Here is a 20,911-nt window from a genome sequence, read left to right as displayed (position 1 = left end):
CACACAGGTGTCATTTCAGCAGCTGTCAGCCCTGGGCTTGACAGCCTCCTGCACGGCCCCCTTTTCCCCACTAGCATCATTTATGCTGCATGAGCAGGTTTCTTTCCTGAACCCAGGAAATAAAGAGGAGCGCAAATGAGATGCTCTGAGCCTGAACACGGTGTAAAACTTCTCCAAAGCCTCATGCTGAGGATGGGAGAGCGAAACCTGGTTGGTCCTGCTCTGCTTGCTTGAGCTCACAGCTTTCCCTCTGCTTGCAAAGCCTCGGGGCCAGTGGTGTGCCTGCAATGGGTTTAGTATCCGCAGGGCCAGGGCTGTAGGGCTCAGGCTGTATTCTTAGGACTGATACTCGGGTTAGGTTTAGTGCTGGCTCTGTGGTTAGGAGGAAGGTCACAGGCTGATTTTGGGGTTGCGTTTGCAGTGGAAGATGCCATAGCCTTGGCTGGAATTGTCCCGTTCTGCAGGGTGCTGGCAGATGCCAGAACGGGAGACCCTGACTTGCCATCCGGCGTCAGGTCTGCTGTCGTCCTGGAGAGTAGCTGCACTCACCTTCGTCACAGGGATTTCTTGCTTCCTGGTGCTTGGCCGCAGCCAGGTGCCTCAGCACACTGTGACCTGTGCAGTACTGGCCTCTGTCCGAGCCAGGTGTAGCAACTCCTGTGCTGTCAGGGCACTGGGAGATAATGCCACGTGCAGGAGTAGTGCTTTCTGCCATTACATTGCACCACAGAAGGGACTGAGTCCCAGCGCTCAGAAAACGCACCATCTGCCTCTCACCAGGGACTCCGGTCCCACCACGGTGTCCTTTCCTACGCACACCAACGTCCTCATTTGCGGGCCAGAGAGCAGAGAGAGCAGCCCAGCCCGGGCTGGACACAGCCCAGTGACCATGGCACGGCGATGGCTCGGCGGTGGCTCAGCGGTGACTTGGCAGCGGCCCTGGTGCAGCACGTGCTGGTGGCCGCTAGAGGATGGTGCTGCCTTGCGGAGGACCCTGCTGCAGGCAGGCTGGCCCCTCTCAGCCACTGACCTCAGCCACAGCTCCCTGCTCCGCACCAGATTCGCAGTCTGCGGTGGGCTCAGCACCTCCCTCATCCATCCCAGGGCAGCACTGAAAACCTCATGTGCATCACCGACCCTCCCAGGACAGCTTCATTGCTGTGGATCTTTTGGCTTGTGCATCACCAAGATTGTGTACTAGGACCAGTGTGGTCCAAATGCATCTTGCTGGTATGGGAAAGGCAGCGACTCCCCTGAAAAAGCAGCTGTCTCCCAGGAGGCTCCTGCCAGCCATTCCCCAGGAGAAGCAGAGGTCCTGGCCTGGACCCAGTATCATGGTACTTCCCCTTCTGTGGCCACAAGTGCTGCTGCAGATGTGGACGTGGCTCCAGTGACCCTCATGTCCCGCAGCACCTAGGGCTGGGGACCAGAGCATCTCTTTTCCAATGAGCTCCACCACTGCAACCCAGACCCTGCACAGCCCCACAGGATCCCTGCAGTCACTCTGTGCCGATATCCCAGTGTTAACCCTGCAACATCCAGCGTGGGATCTGCCTTCAGGATCTATGTCCTGCCTCCTGGGATGAGAATGGAAGCGGAGAGTGCATGTTATAACTGAGACCTGAAATGTAACTGTCTGGGGCTTCATATCCTCTCCTTGGTTCCTGTAGCGTCTCTCTACCTTTCACCAAACCGTCTGGTCCTCATGAATGCTGGGGATGCTTCCCCCAGGCCAAGCTGGGGTGGTCGTTACTGCACTTTGCTTGGGCAGTAGCAAAACGCAAGGGGCAGAGCAAGTTCATCAGCTGGTTGGAGGCAGGGTTTGCAGACCCAGAAGTCTGACCTATTTCCTTCCCCAGGGAGAGCTCTAGCCCCAGGCATAGCTTTGCTGCAGAGGGACTGATGGCTGCAGCCCTCCCAGCCCCCTCACAGCCACCCCAGAGTCAAGCGCTGGTGGCAATCTGAGGACTTGGGGTTGAGCATTTTTTGACCCCAATGGCATTTCCATGGTGTTTCCCTGGCCTCCTCCTGGTCCTGGTGCTTCCCAGCCCTGCACTGGTCCAGCCAAGTCCTGAGCTCTGCTTAGCTCAAAGCTCAAATGCATCCAAAGGCCATAAGGATAAAGCAGGTATTTTCTGAAGGTCACAAGGTAGATTCAGCCTCTGGCCCATCAGAAATGCGTAGCTGGAGTTATGACTCTGCTGTACCTCTGCATCTGAAGGCAAGGGGCTGTGGCAATGCATGGTGTGTGTGGAGCTGCAGGCGTGGGGAGCTGGGCTGCGAATTTGTCCTTGCTTGGGTTCTCCCCTCAGTCGGGGCCATGCTGTCCGTGCCTCCAGGGGCAGGAAGGAATTAAGTCTGTAGGGTCTAGCAGAGCAAAGGCTGCGTCCTTTCAGTGCTTCTATAAAAAAACCCCACCTGTGTGTGGGTCAGGGAAGCTGACAGCCCTGAAGCCAGCAAGAGGCAAAGACAGGCAGCACAGGCGGGCTGTGGTGCGATGCATTCAGAACATTCCTGCCCCTCACGCCTCCCGGCCACACCGCCAGCAGAGCCTGCCACACCACAATGTTCACTGTCAATGTCTCATCGTCCCTGTCCTACAGGGGACAGCTGTTCCTGTCCCCTTCCAGGCAGCAGCGAGGCCAGAGGAGCAAGTGTAACCAGAGGTAGGGGACTGGGATGCTGCTGTGCCTGGTGGGAGGCATGGGGACAGGGAGAGGAGCAGTTGGGAGAGCCGGGAGGGTCAGGCTGTGCTGAGCCCAGGGTCTGGACAGGGCAGGAGCCCACCAAGACCTTCTTGCAAGGCATCCTGCACTTCTATCTGTCCATCTCCTGTTCCTATTGCTCCTTATAAGGTGGTTGCCTGAAGTAAAGCGACATTCAGCCCATCAGGACTCCCCCATGGGAAAGGATGGTGGGACACCTTTCCTGGGGTGCTGGCATGTGTCCCTGGAGGTAAATCCTGCCGCCTGCATCTGTGAAAGCATCAAAACCTTCCTCTATCTGCCCAGGTGATGGCCGTGATGCTCCAGGCTGGCCCTGGGGGCTGAATAAGATGTTTTCTTGCAAGAGTGGCCTGGGAGCATGCTGCCAGGCTGCAGGGCTTTGTGCTGACTGCTCGGCCAAACTTTATTCCCCTGGGTCTCTGCTCCTCTCATGCCACAAGAGCCCCACTCCTTCCCCTGCTGTCGCTGGCAGCGGGGGGGGGGGGGGGCAGCTGGCCCAGCCCCCACTAGTGCCCCAGGGTCCTCTTAGCAGAAGTCTGCTGGCGTTTTAGGGTCCACCATGGGTACTCTCAGACAGTGCCATGTCTGGGGCTCCAGCATCTCTCCTACTGCACACCCTGGAGATCTCCCTCTGCTCCCCGGCAAGCGCAGGGTTGATCAGGCTGCTGAGCTCACTGGCAGGTCCTTGGTCATTGCGGTACCTGCTGTGGAGCACCCGGGATCCAGCTGGTCACCACAGCAGATACATTGATGGTCCACAGTGTCATGTTGGCTGACAATCACCGCCAGCCTGTGCTAATTGTCTGGTGTCGTTTATTCCTTCTTATTTTAATCCAGTGCTTGAGCTGGGAGCTGCTCTTATTCCCATCAGACTTCTTTTTTTTTTCCAGATGAAAACTGATGCAGGATTTTTGCGATGCTAGGCAGTCTTTCTGCCTTTGCCTGCCTATTGTTTGAGCTGTGAAAGAATTAAGTCATCATCGAAAAATTTAGGACTTCTGTTGAGCCATGCAGGGCCTGTGGCATGGGGGTGCGTGGAGTTGCAGACACACTTGCCGTGCTGCACGGGTGCAGAGGGGCTGGATCTCCCTCTCCTGGCACAGCCATGCCATCCTTGATGCCCAGGCTTGTGGCATCTGATGGCGCCTCACAGTCCGATGTTTCGGTGCGTGATTTCATGGCAGATGCTCTGTCTCCATCCGTGCTCTGTCTCGTTACTCATGCAACTGCCTGCACCTCTCCCAGTTTATCAGCGTCCTTGATGGCAGAGGGCTGAGTCACGCCAGGTCGCACTTGGGGCGACTCCAGCCCCGCCGGTGTGCCGGGAAGCCCAGGCACAGCCGACCCTGTCATCAGCTTCGCTGCTCTTCACCCTGATGTCTCCCTGTCCTGTGTCTGTCCTTCCAGGGAGCCCCGGAAAATCATCCTGCACAAAGGCTCCACCGGCCTGGGCTTCAACATCGTTGGAGGGGAAGATGGCGAGGGCATCTTCGTGTCCTTCATCCTGGCTGGAGGCCCTGCTGACCTCAGCGGTGAGCTGCGGAGGGGAGACCGCATCCTCTCGGTGAGTCGGCGGGGCCGCCCGCTGTCCCTCCACGGCCTCCCACAGCCCCGGGCGGGCGCCCACAGGACACCTGTCCCCTGCCACCCGGCACGCGGTTGGCAGGGTCCAACGCCAGTGCCGGCGTGGACGTGGCCCCTGGGTGCGTCGAATCAGAGAAGCGGCCTGCCCGGTACCTATCCTGCGGTGGAGCAGGGGCCGGCCGGGTCCTTGCCCGCCTGCCGGCGGAGGGCGCCCCCGATGCCCAGGCCGGCCGGGGGCGGGTACCGGAGATGCCGTTACTGGGGGTGTCGGTAGCAGCTGTGGTACTGGGGGGCACTGGGGCTGGGTGATGTGGGGCTGAGAGTGTGGGCACCGCGAGTACCGGGACAGGGGCAGCGGTGCCGAGGGCCGGGGCGCAGGGCAGACCCGGTGGGTGCGAGCCCCGGTCAGTCCGGTCCAGCGGAGCCGCTCTGTCCCGGCAGGTGAACGGCGTGAACCTCCGCAACGCCACCCACGAGCAGGCGGCGGCGGCGCTGAAGCGGGCGGGGCAGACGGTGACCATCGTCGCGCAGTACCGGCCCGAAGGTACTGCCAGCGGGAACCGGGAACGGGGGCGGGGCCCGCGCGGGGAACGGGACCGGCCACGGGTACCGGGCTGGGGGCGGGGCGCCGCATGCAGATGAGGGGGCGGGGCGTCGGCTGGCGCGCGGAGCGGGAGGCCGGAGGGGGCGGGGGGCGGCCGGCGAAGCGCCCATTGGCGCGGGGCGGGGCCCGGGAGGGCGGGGCCCGGGGGAGGTGCGCGGGGGGAGGTGCGGGCGCCGATTGGCCGGCGCGGCGGGAGGGGGGGCGGGGCGGTGGCGTCCCGCCGGCGGTGCCTGCGCGGCTTTGTGTGCGGGCCGGGCGGCTCCGGGGCTGCTGCCGGGGGCGCCGCCGCCCCCCACCGGCCTGCAGGTGAGCGGGGCTCCGCCGACCTCACCCGCGCCTCCCCGGCCCCGCGGCTGGCCCGGCGACACGGGCCGGGCCGCCCTCTCCGGGCCTGGGCCGGCGGGGGGCCTCGCCGGGAGGGGGGGCGTCTCCGGTGGGGAGGGGGCGGGGGGTGTCTCTTCGCCGGAGGGCGTCGCCAGGAGGCCCCGCTCCGTGGGGTCCCGTGGGCCTTGCTGGCGGGCCCGGGGGTGCTCCGGACGGGGTCGCGGGTGTGGCGACCGCCCTTCGTCCCGGGGGACGGCTCTCTTCCCCCCGGCATCGCCCAGCGCGGTGGGCTCCGGGGACCCTCCCCCCGGCGACCACCGGGCCCGCGGGGCTGGAACCGAGGCCTCGGTGCTGGGTGCGGGCTCGTCCTCAACTATGAGCATCCCGCCCGCCGCGCTACCTCGACGACTGCCTTTCCTTAGCGCTGGCCTTTCATTTCCTCGGCAAAGGTGCGGGGGGCTGGTGGTCCCGCGTGGGGCAGCCAGTGGCTGTGGGAAGGAAGCTGGCAGCTGCCTGCCAAAACCCTCCCCGGGTTGGCAGGGCCAAAGTGTCACCCGTGGGTTGGAAGGGCGAGCACCGGGGAGGGCATCCCACCAGCAGGCAAGGGGCCGGGAGCTGCTCCCAGGGCTGTTGCCACGCTGTTGCCATGTCCTGAGTGGCACTGTGCCGGTGCCAGGATGCAGCAATTCACATCCCTAAATGAAGGTGTCTCTCCTGGGCCCTGCTGGTTTTTTGTCTCCAGCAGCTCTGGTCCTCTCCACCGAGGCCAACGTGCCGCCCCTTGCCTGTGCGTCGCCTTGTTCCTCCTCAGTGGCATTGCTGGGCAGTGCCCTGCGGGTGCCTGTGCCTGCTGTTTCTCCTCTGTCCCGTGGCAGAGGCCATTGGGGTGCAGAGCCGTTAGTGCTGCTCAGGGGCGTGCTGTGGGTGTGGGGTTTGTTTGTTTTGGCTGGTTTGTTTTTTTTTTTTCTTTCTTTCCAGGAAGCACTTAATGTTCTTGTATATCTGGCTCCCTTTGCCACTTGAGATTTGGCAAAGACGCCAACCAAGAGCGGTTCCTAAATGTCAAACAGGACAAAATGTTTTGAAACCCCTTTAGACCAAGGCTGAAATATCGGTGCTTTGTAGCCGGTGGCTTTCCGGGTCCGCGATGGCTCCTGGCACATGCAGCCAGCAGCACTTGGCACACAGGCTGCAGCCGTCTGTCCTAGGGGGTAGGGTTGCTGCTCTGAAACGCAGGCTGTTGTACCTTGGGAGTTGACCTCAGCGCTCCGGAGGCTTGAAGGCCTGGGAGCCAAGGAGAAAGCTCTCCTTGGCATGAACCCCAGGTGTGGGTGAGGCTGGGTCCCCTCCAGGGGATGTGTGCTCCGAAATGTTTGCCTTTTCTATGTGCGTCATGGCTCTGGAAAGACCAAGAAAGCTGGATCATAGGATGTCCAAAGGAGGAGGTGCTGATGGAAGGGGGCTTTGAGAAGTTCCTCTCCGCTCATAGAGGCGGAGGATGGCACCTGTCTCTTGTACATGAGCGCAGTAGGGTTTGCCCAGGGGTTGCTGGATGAGTGCATGTGTGCTCTACATCTGACCTCACTGGGGCTCCGAGGGAGCAGAGGGGCTGCTTGCGCAGGTCTTGGGGGGATGAGGTGCCCTCTCTTTGGAGTCCTGCAAGCCACTAGGAGTGGAAAGAATCAAAACCAGGGAAGGATAGAAAGAAGAGCTGCCATCCTGCCTTTCTTCTGAGCACCTGCACCTGGTGCAGCACCTCTGACCACTGCTGCATGCCGTCAATGAGGAGGCGGCTGCTCCCTGTGATGGTACCACTGAGTTATTTGTGAGGTCCCTTCCCGTTGAGTACTTCTCCCCCTGACCTTTGCTTGCTGCTGTCACCAGCACTCGCATTTGGCAGTTCCCCCTCCTCATGCCCCACACAACAAAGCCTTGATATTCCTGCCCTGAAAATACAAAAACTCACGTGATTGCATTTTTCCGAGCTGGCCGCTCAAAGGGAAGTGGCTGGGCCGCGTGATCACTTTTAAAAGCCTCCAAGCTTTCCCTATGGCCATGGTCCCCTCCGCTCCCCTGGGCCTGCGGCACTTGCGCCCTGTGCAAGGAGGTGTCTGTACTTTAACCCCACAGCTGGAAGGTGTGTGGGGTCAGGGTGATAAGATGCCAGGCTGGAGGGGAAGGATGGAGCTGGGGGTCGATTTGCAGGTGGCTGGTCTGGAGCCTGTGGCTGAGCATCCCTGGGCTCTGCTGATGGCCTGGCAGAGCTGGCCTGGCCGTGAGCAGGCAGGTTTGCATGCCAGAGAGAGCAGGGCATGTGCACGAGGCTTTATGCGTGCTCCGGGGTTGCTTTCCAATGCAGCTCCCCTCTCTGCCAGCACCTTCTCCCCTTGCACTGTCCCCTGGTGCCCAGAAATCAGCTGCAAACCCACCGTCTTGTTGGTTCCGCTGGTTATATTTGCAGGCGCACCACATGAGCATGTGCCAGTGCTGGGGACCCCGGGTGCAGGCAGGCAATCCCTGCCTGATCTTAATGGTGTGTGACCTGTGTGTGCTCAGGCATGCAGAGCTGTATCTTGCTCCCAGCACTGAGCTCACCCCGGGGTGCAGGATCAGGCCCAGCTCCAGGGGCACCTGCACCCTGGGAAGGGAAGAGTGGCAAGAGAGTGGAATGGTGTTTTTATCGAAGTGCTGAGTGGGAATAGCAAAAGTCCTGGCCCTCCTGGTGCATGGCACAGCACCGCGGTGGCACTTGCAGTAAGAGGTGCCAGGTCACCTGTTGCATATTTTTCAGTCTTGGTAAGTGTGCCCTGAACATGTCTGGCACCTGGGTCCCGTGGGAATGCCAGGGAGGTGGGCATCAGCCATGGCTCACCTCCCCAGTGTGCTGTGGGCAAGCTTCCCAGTGAGTTTTGGCTACGTGGGAGATCTCCTTCCAGGATGCAGAGGCAAGATGGCTATGAGCCAGGGAGCAAAGGCGGGAGCACTGCTTGCTGGGGGTTATCCACTGGTAATTGTCTCAGAGGCTGCTCCAGCATGGAGACAAGGAGGGGCCGGTGGCAGCTGGGAGCATCCCGTGCTCAATCCCGGAGTAACCTTGCCTCCCCTGTGCTGGGAGGGAGGTGGCGGGTTTCCTTTTTGGGGCTGGCTGCTCCTCTGGCCTGTGCCCTCCCCCAGTTGTATTGAGCACAGGTTGGTGGCTTCTTGGGAGACCCATCCTAGGATGGGACTGTGTTTGCTCTCCGGGAGATAAAGCCAGAGCAGCCCCTGTGTCCTTCAGTTTGCTGCATCCAGCCTGGCTTGTGCCTCTTGTTGTGCCAGTGGGCTTTTCCCAGCCCCTCCAAGCAGTGTGGCCACTCCAGCAAAATGTGGAAAGTCCCTTTCCATGGAGCATCCTGGCCGAGGCAGGGGTATTTGAGAGCCCTGCCCTTGGGTTGCATGCAGGGGACACAGTCGCTGGCAGCGCAGTGGCACCCAAAGGTTGCCCTCCCGACATCCCCACCCTGATGCCAGTGGCTTTTGCCCTTCTCTGCCTGACCAGTCCCAGGCAGTGCATCCTCCACACTGGCCTTCTTGTGGAGAAAGGTGTCATGGGAGGGATCCAAGCCCGCATGACGGGGAGTAGCAGTTCTTTTGGCGCAGGGTGCGCGGAGAGTCTGTGCCCCCAGTGGGGTTTGGGACAACTTGACTGGGGACATAGGTTGTAGCACCCAGCTCAGCAGCTTTCTGGGGGAAGAAGCCCTTCCATACCAAAGAGGGTTTACAGAGCAGCTGTACCTGCTTCTGACAGATGCTCCTCTGGGATATAAGAGCTCATGGGTGTCCTGGGGAAGATGAGTAGCGCCACAGATGCTGTGGTCCACCCCCGTGTGGGGTAAGAGGTGTGGAGCAGGATGAAGCTCACCTCCCTCTGCCAGGAGCTCTGTAAAATCTCAGTGCAGGTTGACGAGTGCAAAAGTGCTGCTTTGGTGTCAGAATTCAGTTTTCTTATAAAATAAGCCTTGCCCACGCCTGGCTGCTTCTCTGTTTCCCTCCGCTAGCACGAAGGCAGGCAGGGGCTGTGGGTGCCCCTTGGCATGGGGCAGTCAGGGTCAGCGGGGGTCTGGTGACCTCCACGTTAAGGGACTGACCCTGCCTGGCATGTGGCACCTCTTGATGTCCCATGGCAGGGGAAGGGGCCTTGTGTGGAGTTTCTGTGTGCCACTTGGCGGTTTTAGTGTGTATTACCTTTATTTTCAGTCTTTAAGTAAAAATGCATCTTTGGCAGCTGGGTGCAGGAGGGGGATGCCCAAGAGGGTCTGGATGCAGAGTGAAGAGCTGTAGGGTCAGGAAATTCTGAGCTGCAGCTGCATAACCCCAGCCCCCTGTGTGTCTGCACCGAGAGTCGCCTCTCCCTTTGCACAGCAAGGGGCTGGCTCTCAAACGCAGCCTGCAGTGCATTTCTTAGCAGTGTGTTATTCCCATTACCCCTGTGCGATACCGCTCTGCGGGCTAGGCAGCAGCCTGCACAATCCCCCACACTGCCGGGGCTCCACTCTGCAGCGAGCGCTTGCCTCCGCTGCTGAGCTCCAGTTCACACACAAAAAACCCAAACCATATCTGAACTGTTGGGTTGTGGACGAGGCTTTCTAGGCAAGTCTTGCAGTAGAGGTGAGTCTGGTCTCCTCTCACTGGGAAGCAGGGATGTAACTGCAGGGTGTGCCCAGGGGACAAAATCAAGGGTACCTGGTGAGAACTGCTGGGGTGGGCTGTGGCCATGCCGGCAGCTTCCCTGGCGCCATGGTGCCACAGTTGCTCACCACCCCTCAAACCTTCCCCGGTCGGCCCTGGGTAAGCAGGGCTGGTGCCTCCACCCTCTGCTTGCCGGCCTGACCTTTACACCCAGCTGAAGGTCGGGCTGGCGCGGCGGCAGGCGCCGGGGTGGCGGCTGCTCCTGTCCAGCTGCTTGGCAGGGAGGTGGCAGTGGCGGCAGCTTTTGGAGGGTCCCCCGGCTCCTCCTGTGGGTGTCTGCCACTGGAGGTAGGAGTAAAAGGCGAATTCCTCCTCCCCACTCACCTTCTGTGGGCGGGGGCCGTGCTTTTCCTCCCCCTTCTCCACACCTGCTGGGGAGAGGGGCTCCGCTGCCTGCAGAGCGGTGGGTGGGGACCCCCCCATGGCTGCAGGGGTGCCTTGCTGCTCCAGCGGATGGGTGACAGTCTCCCGGAGGGGTTCACTCTCTGCACATTTTGAACTGCTCTGTAGGTCGGTGGCTTGTTGCCCTGCCCAGCTGTTCCCTTGCTGAGCTGCAGCTCAGTAGCAGTGGAGGTCTCAACAGCCCTTGCCCAAGCTGCCTGTGCAGGGGCTTGGGAGCAGCTAAGTGCCCTGCCTGCTCCAGATGCCCACTGGACTCCTGCAGGGTGCTGCAGCCTCTTTGGTTTCATCCTCCCTCGTGTGTAGGGATGGACAGCCTCATGGGCAAGATGCCCCACAGATGGGCTGTCATTGCCTCTCTCAGCACTTACCAGTTGGGCCCGGCTTGGTGCAGGGCGGGGGCGGGGGTGGCTTGGCAGCAGCTCCTGCCTGCACTGACCACCTCTCTCCCTGCAGAGTACAGCCGCTTTGAGTCAAAGATCCACGACCTGAGAGAGCAGATGATGAACAGCAGCATGAGCTCCGGCTCCGGCTCCCTCCGGACAAGCGAGAAGAGATCTCTCTATGTCCGGTAAGGCTCAGCCTCCCCTACTGCCCCCTTGCTCCAGGCAGCTGGAGGTGAGTGGGATGGGTATATCTCCACAGGGCGGGATGCAGCGTGGGACGGTTCAGCCTGGGCCCTGTAACACCTCTGTGGATGGGTGTTTTGGAGGCCAGGGAATCGAGTGTGATAGATGCATCATGAAGCCCAGAGGGCACAGCAGGGAGAGTGGTGCTTTTGCACTGGTTCGCCAGGGCTGGGTGCTCTGCACTTGAGTGTCTCTTTCAAGGGCTGCTCTGCTTGAGAAAGTATTGGCGTCTCTACAGAGCCCTGGGTGACTGCTGGCCAGACTGACCCACTGGGGACCACTGGGAAACAGGGAAATGCTGGGCACCCAGCGCTGCTTCTGCCCTGGACAGCTCAAGGCAGCATTCAGGATGCTCTCCTCGAACCGCTCCCTGTAACAGACTTCTCCCTGTCTCCTCCCGCCATTGCTGTGGCAGGATCTGGCTGGAGGGGAGATGAGCTCTTAGGAGGATTATGACTTTGAGCCCTCGATGCACTTTTGGTCCAGAGCCAGGCATGGGGCAGGCAGGGGTTAAGCAGCCATGCAGCTCTAACTGCTTCGAGTCCTGTGCCACCAGGGCAGGCCCTGCTTACTGCCTGCCACAGTGTGAGTGGGGTGACAGCTAATGTGTAATTTTAACTTGGTAATTAAAATAATCCTGTAAATCCTCACCCTGCACAGCCTGTTGCAGTTGGGGCCTGGCAGGAGCAGGGGATGCTTCTCCTTCCCTGTGGGCAGGATGACAAGGACCAAGGCTGCATCAGCCTCAGCCTGCATCTCCCACTGCATGGCTGCTCCATGCAGAGAGGCTTCAGGCTGTTGCTGGACCTGGTGCAAGCCCGAACTTGCAGGAGGGGAGAGCTGCAGCTCTGGGTTCCTGCAATTCACGCCTTCCTGTGAGGCTCTGCAGGCATCTTGCTTGATTTAGCACCTCGGGGCTGTGTGCCGGGGGTGTGCAACAAGCTGGGCACTGTGTTGGATAAACATCTACTTGCTAGTCCTGCCCTCACTCCTCTGCTGTCCCATGGACACCCTCGTGGGTAGAGCAGGATTTAGGCTGACTCCAGCTTGAGTTGAGCCTGGGAGTCTCCTGTTCCCTGCCTGAATAGGTGCTGCACCTATTGGGGCATGCCTGCAAGCCAGATAGCTCCCTGCTGCCTCCGGGCTGCTTGTAGCATCTCTCATCTCTTACTGCATCCCTCCACATGGCTTTGGTGTCCTCCGCGGCGCTGTGTCCCCTCACATGCAACCAGGTGGCTTCAGATGGGAGCTGGGCAGTGCCTTGCTGAGAGGGTGATCCCAGGGCAGAGCTTTTCCCCAGCATGGCCGTTCCCGACCCTCTGTGGCTCTGGTGGCCACACACCTGCAAACGTGCTTGTGAGAGCTGCCGGGCATCTGGGCTGTCCCAGCCCTTCTGGGCGGGGTAGTTTCGAGCACAGTTTACCCGAAACCAGCTCAACTGCTGCGCTGTGGACAGGACATCAATTACAGGACCTGCTACCCAGCTGCTTGAGTCAGCCCTGTGAGGCTGTGTTGCACCCTGCGTGCTGTCTATAGGGCCGGAACCGGGCACCCGAGTGCCTGCCAGAGCCAATCTGGGGGTGTTTCGGAGCTGCGGCTGCGCAGCATGGGCAGGAGTGAGACAGGTTTGCGCGCTGCCTTTTGCCTGCCTGTGCTGCTGCAGGGCAAAGTCCAGTGGCGCTGGGGCTGTGCTGGGCGGGGATGGGGGTCAGGCAGGCGTTGTGCCTGGGCGCTGGGAGGAGGCCGTGCCGAGTCCCTGGCACTGCTCCCCTACCCTCCAGCCAAACCATCTGCTCTCCTGGCTGCCCGTGCCCACGTGCTGCAAGCTGGCCCAGGGGCAGAGCAGAGTGACCGTGCTGCCGTGCGGCCCCTGCACGCTGTACGCCCCGGAGAGCACCCAGCCACGGTGGGCCCTGGGTGCCGACGCAGCCAGGGTCTGGTCTCCAGGAGCATCGCGTCTTGGGGAAGCAAATACCTCCTGCCTCTGCTTTGCAGGTGTCCGGCCCTTGCACAAATCTTGCTGTGCCTAACCTGGGGTGCCGGTGACTGCTGTGGGAGGAGGCAGGGAGCTGCGGGGCCAGCGCTGCTCTGCAGGGCAGGGTGCAGGTTGTGGGCAGGGCGCCCTGCAGCTTGCCTCAGTTCGGGAACCGGCCTGACCAGTTCCCTGGGGCCTTGGCTTGTGCTTTGCTCCCGATGGCGCTGGCCTGGCAGGGGCCTGCTGGCCACTCGCAGCCTTATCTTTTGGTTAGGAGCTGCCTGTGAGGGTTGCTTTCCTCTGGCCAAAACACCCTGTGGTGCTTTGCTGCCAGCTCCAGCGAGCTCCAAAGGCCACGCTTGGGTGCAGAGGGATTGAGCACGAGAGCTGCCCCATCCCCGAGCAAGCTGGGAAAGGAGGAGCAACCTGGTAGCTGGAAGTACCTGGATGTATAGGGCTGCATCGGGTCTCATCCCAAAGAGCCCTCCCTGAGCCACGGAGCAGCCCCTCTTCTCCTCCTCCCCATTAGAGACCAGCTGCCTTGACCCAGTTCCAAGTCACCTGAAAAGTTTCATCGCCCGGTGCACCCCTGGCAGCGCTGGAGCAGGGACTTGGCTGAAGAAGTGCCTTCCCAGCCCTGCTACTTCACAGGGACCTGCTCTGTGGTCCCTTGGCCCTGCCATTTGCACCGTGTGCTTTCAGACCCCCCTTAGGAGTCCCTGCAGTGGAAGGGGGTAATGATGGGGCAGAGGGTGTATCTCCTGGTTGAGGAAGGCCCATTAGTGCCAGGATTAAACCAGCAGCCAGTGAGTGTTTGTGGTGCCTGGGCTCGTGTCAGGCTGGGGGGTGAGCAGGGCCGATGACCCAGGAGCAAACACAGGGGTTGTGCTGCTAGCAGTGGTGCTTTTAGTGACTGTTCCCTTGGTTTGTTTTGTTGCGAAGTGGATATACCAAAGCAGACATGGTTTGAGATCTGACATTAGTAGAAGGAGTTGCACATGAAGCCACTGAGACCAGCTTGTGGGTACAGGCTGCAATGCTGTGTGTGATAAAGTGTGCGCAGGAAGGATATTAGCACTCCTAGTTTAAAAAAAAAAAATCTTTTCTGTAGCTGGTTAGTTTAATATTGAAGATAATTTTAAACTAAATAAACTGTTCTTGGGAAGTATTTAGGAGTCTGAAAAGGATCAGTTGTAGAAGCAGATGCATTCTCATGGGTATTGCAGATGCAATACCCTCAGATGCATTCCTAATTCACAGGCTCTGGACTAACATACCCCAGTACGTAAATAAAGTGTGTGCTCAGTGTGCCATGGTCTCTGCCTGTGCAACCGCTCACCAGTAGTGGAGTCTGATGGAACCTGTCCCGCTCCTTGGCCTCACAGCCGCTGGGGAGGGATGGTGGGGAGTAGCCCTGCACCCCAGCTCCCCACTGCCTCCTGTACACTGCTGCTTTCTTGAGGCTGCATGAGCTCCACCTGCTCGCTAACCACAGCCGCCTTCAATGTGCCTGTGGTTCGCGTGTCTCTCGCAGCTAAGGTCAAGAGCGAGTTGTTTTGGTCCAGCACTGTTATTCCTGCATTGTATGCTTCAGGGCTTGTGCTGAGCTTGCCAAGTGGGACAGGTGTGCTGGTGGCTGCACAGTGCCACTTGCCTCATCAGGAGGCTTCCCCAAAGCTTGGGCTTAAATCCGTTAAGGTATGAAGGTGGCAGTGCTGGAGGAGGTTGGCAGTGCTGCTGTTCTCACTGCCTGGCCATGCTCAGGGAAGGCATCACTCCTCTCTCTGCTCCTCTGCAGAGCCCTGTTTGACTACGACCGGACCCGGGACAGTTGCTTGCCCAGCCAGGGGCTCAGCTTCTCCTACGGGGACATCCTACATGTTATCAACGCCTCTGACGATGAGTGGTGGCAAGCCAGGCTTGTCACACCCCACGGCGAGAGTGAGCAGATTGGGGTCATACCCAGCAAGAAAAGGTGAGTGTCCATCAGCAGGAGCTGTCACATGTGGTGCTCCTGGAGCTCCCCAGCCTCCACAAGCCCTGCAGCTCAGAGTGGGATCTCCCTGTGGTCCCAGCCCACCAGCTCCTCTGTGGCTCTGCAGCATGAAGGGCAACCTGGTTGCAAGCTGTGGCTCTGTGTGGGTCTCCTTGGGGAGATGTTCTTCAAAGCTGGGTGAGACTCTAGGTGAGGAGAGGAGCACTTGGCCCCCTCTGTGGTTGCTGTGGGGATGGAAAGCTAGTGTTAGCCAGCCTGGGGCTCCCAGTGAGAGCAGAGTCATAGCAGTGGCTGCGGGCTGCTCCCTGTGTCCTCTGACAGCCTGCCCAGCTCTGTGAGCCAGGTCCCATGAGATGGGAAGTCAGAGGAGCTGACTGCCTCTGTCTGCCCCTGTCCTCTGGAGCCCCCTCCTCTGCCCCTGTCCTCTGGAGCCAGCAGAGGAACTGGCTGCCACTGGGCTGGCTCTGCAGACCTGAAGGCAATCTCTGTCCTCCATCCCACCCCTCCCAGGAAGGCTGGCTTGTCCCCTCTCCTGTTCCTGCAGACACTGGCTTTGGCCAGACCCTGGGCAGGTGGCTCCACCTCCATGCCTCTCTGGGAAGGAGCTGCCCTCTGCCAATGGGGCCACCACTCAAGGGTGCACGGAGCCACATGGGTGGCACGGAGGGTGCACGCATGGGACTAGCTGCTCTTTCTCCCCTTTAACTTCCGATCAGGGTGGAAAAGAAGGAGAGAGCGCGGTTGAAAACAGTGAAGTTCCACGCCAGGACTGGCATGATTGAGTCCAACAGGGTAAGTGCTGAGCTGGGGCTCAGCGGGGTGCCCGGAGCCAGTAGCTAGCGGGGGCAGGATGAATCCCAGCAGCCAGAGCTGCCAGTGGGGCAGCTGGAGCAATGCCAAAGCAAACAGTGTGACTGGACCTGCCCCAGGCCTGGATCTGCTCAGCACGTATCCTCTGTGACTGTGCAAGGGGAGAGCAGAGGCGCCTGGGATGGTGTGAAAGTGCTGGGGAAGGACCCCTGGTTGGAGTGGTGGGGAAGCAGAGCATGTCCCACCGAGGTCTGTGGCTGGGAGTGGACTGCAGGCAGCTTATGCAGGTGAAGTCAGCTGCCCTCACCCCTTGTGCAGAGCACTTAGCAAGCGGACAAGGAAAGGACCTCTACCCCTGCAGAGCTGCTGATTGCCCTGTCAACTTCCCAACATCCCTACCACATTTTTCTCCATGCTTAATTTTTTTCCTGCATTACAGTTTTCATGTAATCTCCATGATTTCATTTGAGGGTAACTGCCCTGACACAGCTCCTCATTGCCTCTTCATTTTAATTTTTCCCACATGTTTTTTCTGTCCTCCCTTCCATCTCCATGTTCTTCAGTCGATCAAAACGAAACGTAAAAAGAGTTTCCGCCTCTCTCGAAAGTTTCCATTTTACAAGAGCAAAGAGAACCTGGCCCAGGAGAGCAGCGGACAGGAACGTAAGTAGCAGCTGGCCAGAGGGGGCAAGCGTGCGACCCTCAGGTCCCCTGCCTTGGGGGGAGAGATTCGGCACGTTTCCATAGACAGGGGTCCTGGCATCTGCCCGTGTTTGGGTCTGTGCTCCACAGTCGTGCCAGCAGCTAGGGAGAAACCAGAGCTTGAAACGAAAGCAACGGCTGCGGGCTGGCGCTCTCTTTCTCTCTCATGTTCAATGTCTTCATCCTTTCATCCAACTTTACACCTGCCTGACCTCCTGTTCTGTCTCCCCCTGCTCTCTCCCCTCTGCTGCGGGCTTTGCTCCCTCCCTCCGCCTGCCAAGGGCTGCTCCCCTCCAAGGGAGGGGCTGGCCACTGCCTGCAGAGTTTCTCCTGTCCCTGTGAGGGCTGACAGTCTGGGGAGGTCCCAGCTGCCCTCCCCGTCTCCCCTAGAAGTGACTCGCAGCTATGTATTCCTGTCCGAGAGCCCTTCCTGTGGGTTAAACCCTGTGGGCATGGGGGAGCCACGCCCTCACTGGTGGAAGAGCTGCCCACTCGTGACTGAGGCACATCTTTGGTAGCTGGCTGCAGACTCTGGGAGGTCCCCAGCTCTCACCTGGCAGCACCGTGGGGCTCCCAGTAAAGGCAGGGCATTCAGCATGTTGCCCCAAATCCTGATGTGGGCAGCATTGGAGCTGCTCGCCAAACCTAGCCCCTTCTCCTTCCAGGTGCTAAATTGTATGCATTCCTTCAGCAAGCATCCAGACAGATAGGCGCAGTCCTCGCACCTTGGGGAGGAGGAGGTGGTAAGGCAGAGCAGTGTCTCTGCCCCGGTGCCAGCACAGCAAGCGCATCCCCTCCCCTCTGGTCGCTGTCTTGGGCATGATGCAGGGGCAGGAGGTTGATGCTGGGCTGCTCCACGGGTTGCCCACATCCGTCTGCTGCCCGTGCCAGGCTGGCGCTGGCTTCCAGTGAGCTTAGCAGTCAGCACAAGCCTCTGGCCTGCAGTGAAGGTTAAATCTGTGTGTCTGGGTATCTCTTGTAGTGCCTGGATGTGGCTGGGCTCCAATCAGCTCCATGCTGGAGCTGGGGGCTCACTGTGATGCTGCTCTTGGCCAGCCCTGCAGCACAGTGACGTATGGCATGGGGATGGGGCAGGCAACGCTCTTTGCCAGCCTGTGTCACAGACCTGCAGCCAGCTCCCTCCCTGTGCTCTGCCACTGTCCATCCCAGCTTGCAGTGGCGGGTCCTTCCCCCATGTTTCCACAGCCCATGCAAGCACTGGGGCATGGGCAGCTAACACATGCAGGTGGGGAAAAATGTACCCCCCTGCTGCGTGTTAAGAGGACTGGCTATGCTGTGTTTGCCCCCAGAGCGGCCGGGCTGTTCCAGGGGAGCGGAGAGCCACTGTGCCCTGCCAGCACAGCCCATGAGGCATCACGGAGAAACACCTCAGCCCTGCTTGCCAGCAGCTTGGGGCTGCAACCGCTCGGTGCCAGCAGACACTGCTGTGGTCGCCCTGCTGTCCCCAGACCCAGGGTGGCCTTTGGGGGCTCTTTGACAGAGAGGATGAGCTTGGTGGGGGGGTCCAGCCGCCCAAGGTGAGATGTTGGCAGTGGGCTGATGGCATCAGCTCTGAAAACATGTAACCTCACTTGCAGTTGCAGCTCTGGGCCGTTCTGCACTCCTGTCACTAATGCTGGTCTGGCTCTGTCTCCCCCATCCCTCTGACTGCCCTCTCCCGCGCTCTCTTCTTTCCCCCTCTCCCTCTTCTCGCTGTCTGTGAAATCAGGACTTCCCTGGGTTAAGTGACGATTATTATGGAGCAAAGAACCTGAGTAAGTCGAATTTCAATGCACATTGTTCACTTTCCGTCGCTGGCATGCCTGGTGGTGCTGGGGGAACAGCCGGGCTTCGGCTGGGGCAGCTGCGCTTCTCTGGGGGCGGGGAAGGAGGAGCCCCACGGGTGCTGCTCCTCTGCCGGGGGTCGTGTCTGCCAGCGGAGGCTGCTGGGCTTGAGGAGGTGCTGCTGCTGCACGTGGAAGGGAACAGCGGAGTTTGCTTGGGGATGTTGGTCGTGCCCTAAGTGCGCCTAGCTGAGGGCTGCCCACCGCACCTGGGGTGAGCTGTACCTCCTCATCCTCCTCTCCCTCCTGCTCCTAGCTGAGCTGGCTGCTGGTTTAGTGCTCAGAGACTTGGAGCCACTGCCGGTGTGGGTGGGAGATGGCCATGACCATGATGGGCCTGCTCTGAGTGGGGCAGGTGGCAGCGTTTTGAAGTGTTGCCACCTTTTTCTGGGGCACCATGTACCCAGAGCTGCAAAACAATGATGGCAGGAGCGCCTCAGCCCTCCCAGCTGGGTGTGAGACCTCCGCCAAGCTCCACAGCCCCCTGACCGGTGCAGAGCCCGACCAGGCGCAGGCAGCAGCCGCCAGCAAGCCTCTGTGGGGCGGTTGCAGCACTGGGATCAGCCTGAGCAAACAAAGCCCCAAACTCTGTCCCATCCTGTCACTGTCTTGTCTCTGTGAGTCTGACCCCCATCCCTAGAGGCAGGGTCCCCCATCCCAGTGCCGGTATTGAGCCGTGCCCTCCCCTGCCCCCCATGTGCATGCTGCACCCGTCCCTCCCGCCAGCACCCTCCTCCCCATGCACTCACTCCATCTTCGCTCCCTTGGCCTGGGAAGCCCAGCACCTGCACGTCTGCCCATGCTTGCCAGGCAGCCCCATCCTGGCACCCCTGCCTTCCCCAGAGTAGCCAGGCATCCCCCTGCACGTCCTTGGTTTCCCAGCAAAGTGTGAGAGATGCTGCCCTGCCCATGCAGCACAGGCTCGTCCCAGCAGGTGCTGGGCCGTGGGTTTTTTGGGAGGCTGGTGCTACCCTGCCCTGGGTCAGTAGTGCTGGGTGACAGCTGGGCTGCCCCTGTGCCTTCCACCTGTGCCCCTTCTGAAGGGGGTCTCTCTGGTTGCTTTGCAGAGGGCGTGACATCAAACACCAGTGACAGCGAGAGCAGTTCCAGTAAGTGTGCGTCTCGCCTGCTCTCCCGCCCCTGTGCATATGTGCATGTGTGTATGTGTGTGCATGTTTTGGCACTTCCATCTTGTCTTGTCCTGGTGGTGGTTCTGTTCAGAGGTTGGTCCTTTCTGCTGGTGACACCAAGATGCTGCTGCTCCCCCCTCGGGGCCAGGGGGGAGCAGGGCCTGCGGGGCAGGAGTGAGCCTGCCTGCTTCCCTGCTCTGTCCTGGCTGCAGGGCTCTGCTCCAAGGCTGGGTTGTGGATTCCCAGTCCACGGTGGTCCCCCATCCTGAGTACCTGCTGCAGGAAGCAGTGGGCCAAGGCCAGGTCTGTAGCGTTGGTGGCTCTTGAAGCCCAAGCCTGTACAAGAACATGTGGGTCCAGCTGCAGCAAATGCTCCCTTTATCCCCAGCGGGGCCTCTAAATATCTGCAGCACATCTGCTGTCCACCCTGCAGGGAGGACAGTGCGTCCCAGTGGGCCCTGAGCCTGCAGCAGCAGGGAGGGAAAAAGGAGGCTTGACCCAGAGCTGGGACATGAATAATTAATGATGCGGATCAAGGGCTGGTAACTGTATGCCTGTCACACTCCGTGTCAGCTGGCAAGAGTGACGAGGGCAGCCTGGAGGTGTCCCCAGGGCTGCAGGAGGCTGGCAGGGGCGGGAGCTAGCTCCTCGCAAGTGCAGAGGGGCTGGGAAGCTGCTGCGAGTGCTCACCTGCCTCTCCCTGGCTCTGTTGCAGAAGGACAAGAGGACACCATCCTGTCGTATGAGCCGGTGACGCGGCAAGAAAGTAAGTCCTGGCACTGAGCTGGTCTGTGCCATCTCCAGTGTGGGCACCTGTGTCCTTGGCACAGCCAAGGTGACCGGTGCGACCTCCTCCCCTTCTCTGCTGTACCAGCGTGACGCCGGGTGAACACAAGTGGAGTTTCTTGTCTGTTGCGTGCAGCAGGGGAGCTAGGCATGCACGCCGCCTTGTGGGGCTTTCCCTGGCCTTGGTCACCCCTTTTTAATCAACAGAAAAGACTTGTGACCTGGTCTGCAAGACCAAGGGAGAGAGCCAGAGTTAAAACCGAGCTGGGCTTTAGTCCCTAGCTGAGGACAGCATTATCCCTCCCTGCCTCTGGCCAGGTCCCTGATGCAGAGCAACCCCCACCCCAGCCCTCAGCATTTTAACCCTGCTTGATGCTCAATCCTTGCAGACCCTTCCACAGGCTGAATAGTCCCAGCCTTGGTGGTGTCCCCTTGCCAGAAGCTGGATCAGACTCTTAGGCTTCTGTCATTCCCCCAGCTTTGTGGCATCCTTGCCCAGCTGTCCTGGTTGTCTGGCTCCTGACCTGAGCAAGGGAGCATCTTTGCTGATCCGTGCCTCCAGAGACCCACAGCACCTTCCCCGGGTCTGCGCAGATGGTTTGGGTCAGATGGGAAGGAGATGTCAACTGTTACTAGGAAGAGATAAAGTCATGTGGAGGAGGTACCTTTGGGTG

General features: G+C 60.1%; 1 protein-coding gene across 15 annotated transcripts in view; it reads left to right on the top strand.

Moving 5' to 3' along the window:
- Window positions 1–20,911, top strand: part of DLG3 (discs large MAGUK scaffold protein 3) — an 85,724-nt gene that overhangs the window by 52,818 nt on the left and 11,995 nt on the right. For 7 of the 15 annotated variants that reach the window (XR_007509372.1, XR_007509373.1, XR_007509374.1 and 4 more), the window contains 8 exons: window positions 4,134–4,290; window positions 4,752–4,854; window positions 10,822–10,936; window positions 14,768–14,944; window positions 15,682–15,757; window positions 16,339–16,438; window positions 19,389–19,430; window positions 20,167–20,217. Coding sequence is in view for 10 of the 15 variants with exons in the window: in XM_049827362.1 (XP_049683319.1) it covers window positions 4,134–4,290; window positions 4,752–4,854; window positions 10,822–10,936; window positions 14,768–14,944; window positions 15,682–15,757; window positions 16,339–16,438; window positions 19,389–19,430; window positions 20,167–20,217 (821 nt within the window). In the remaining 5 variants the exon portion in view is untranslated. Of the gene's footprint in view, window positions 1–4,133; window positions 4,291–4,751; window positions 4,855–5,127; window positions 5,221–10,821; window positions 10,937–14,767; window positions 14,945–15,681; window positions 15,758–16,338; window positions 16,439–18,206; window positions 18,253–19,388; window positions 19,431–20,166; window positions 20,218–20,715; window positions 20,899–20,911 lie in introns of those variants that run through there. The other 8 variants (XM_049827361.1, XM_049827366.1, XM_049827363.1 and 5 more) reach the window with 6 other exon arrangements.

Source organism: Accipiter gentilis, chromosome 24, assembly GCF_929443795.1.
Source record: "Accipiter gentilis chromosome 24, bAccGen1.1, whole genome shotgun sequence".
Lineage (NCBI taxonomy): Eukaryota > Metazoa > Chordata > Aves > Accipitriformes > Accipitridae > Astur > Astur gentilis.
Note: the sequence above shows the minus strand (reverse complement) of the source record. Positions and strands in the feature narration are given on the sequence as shown.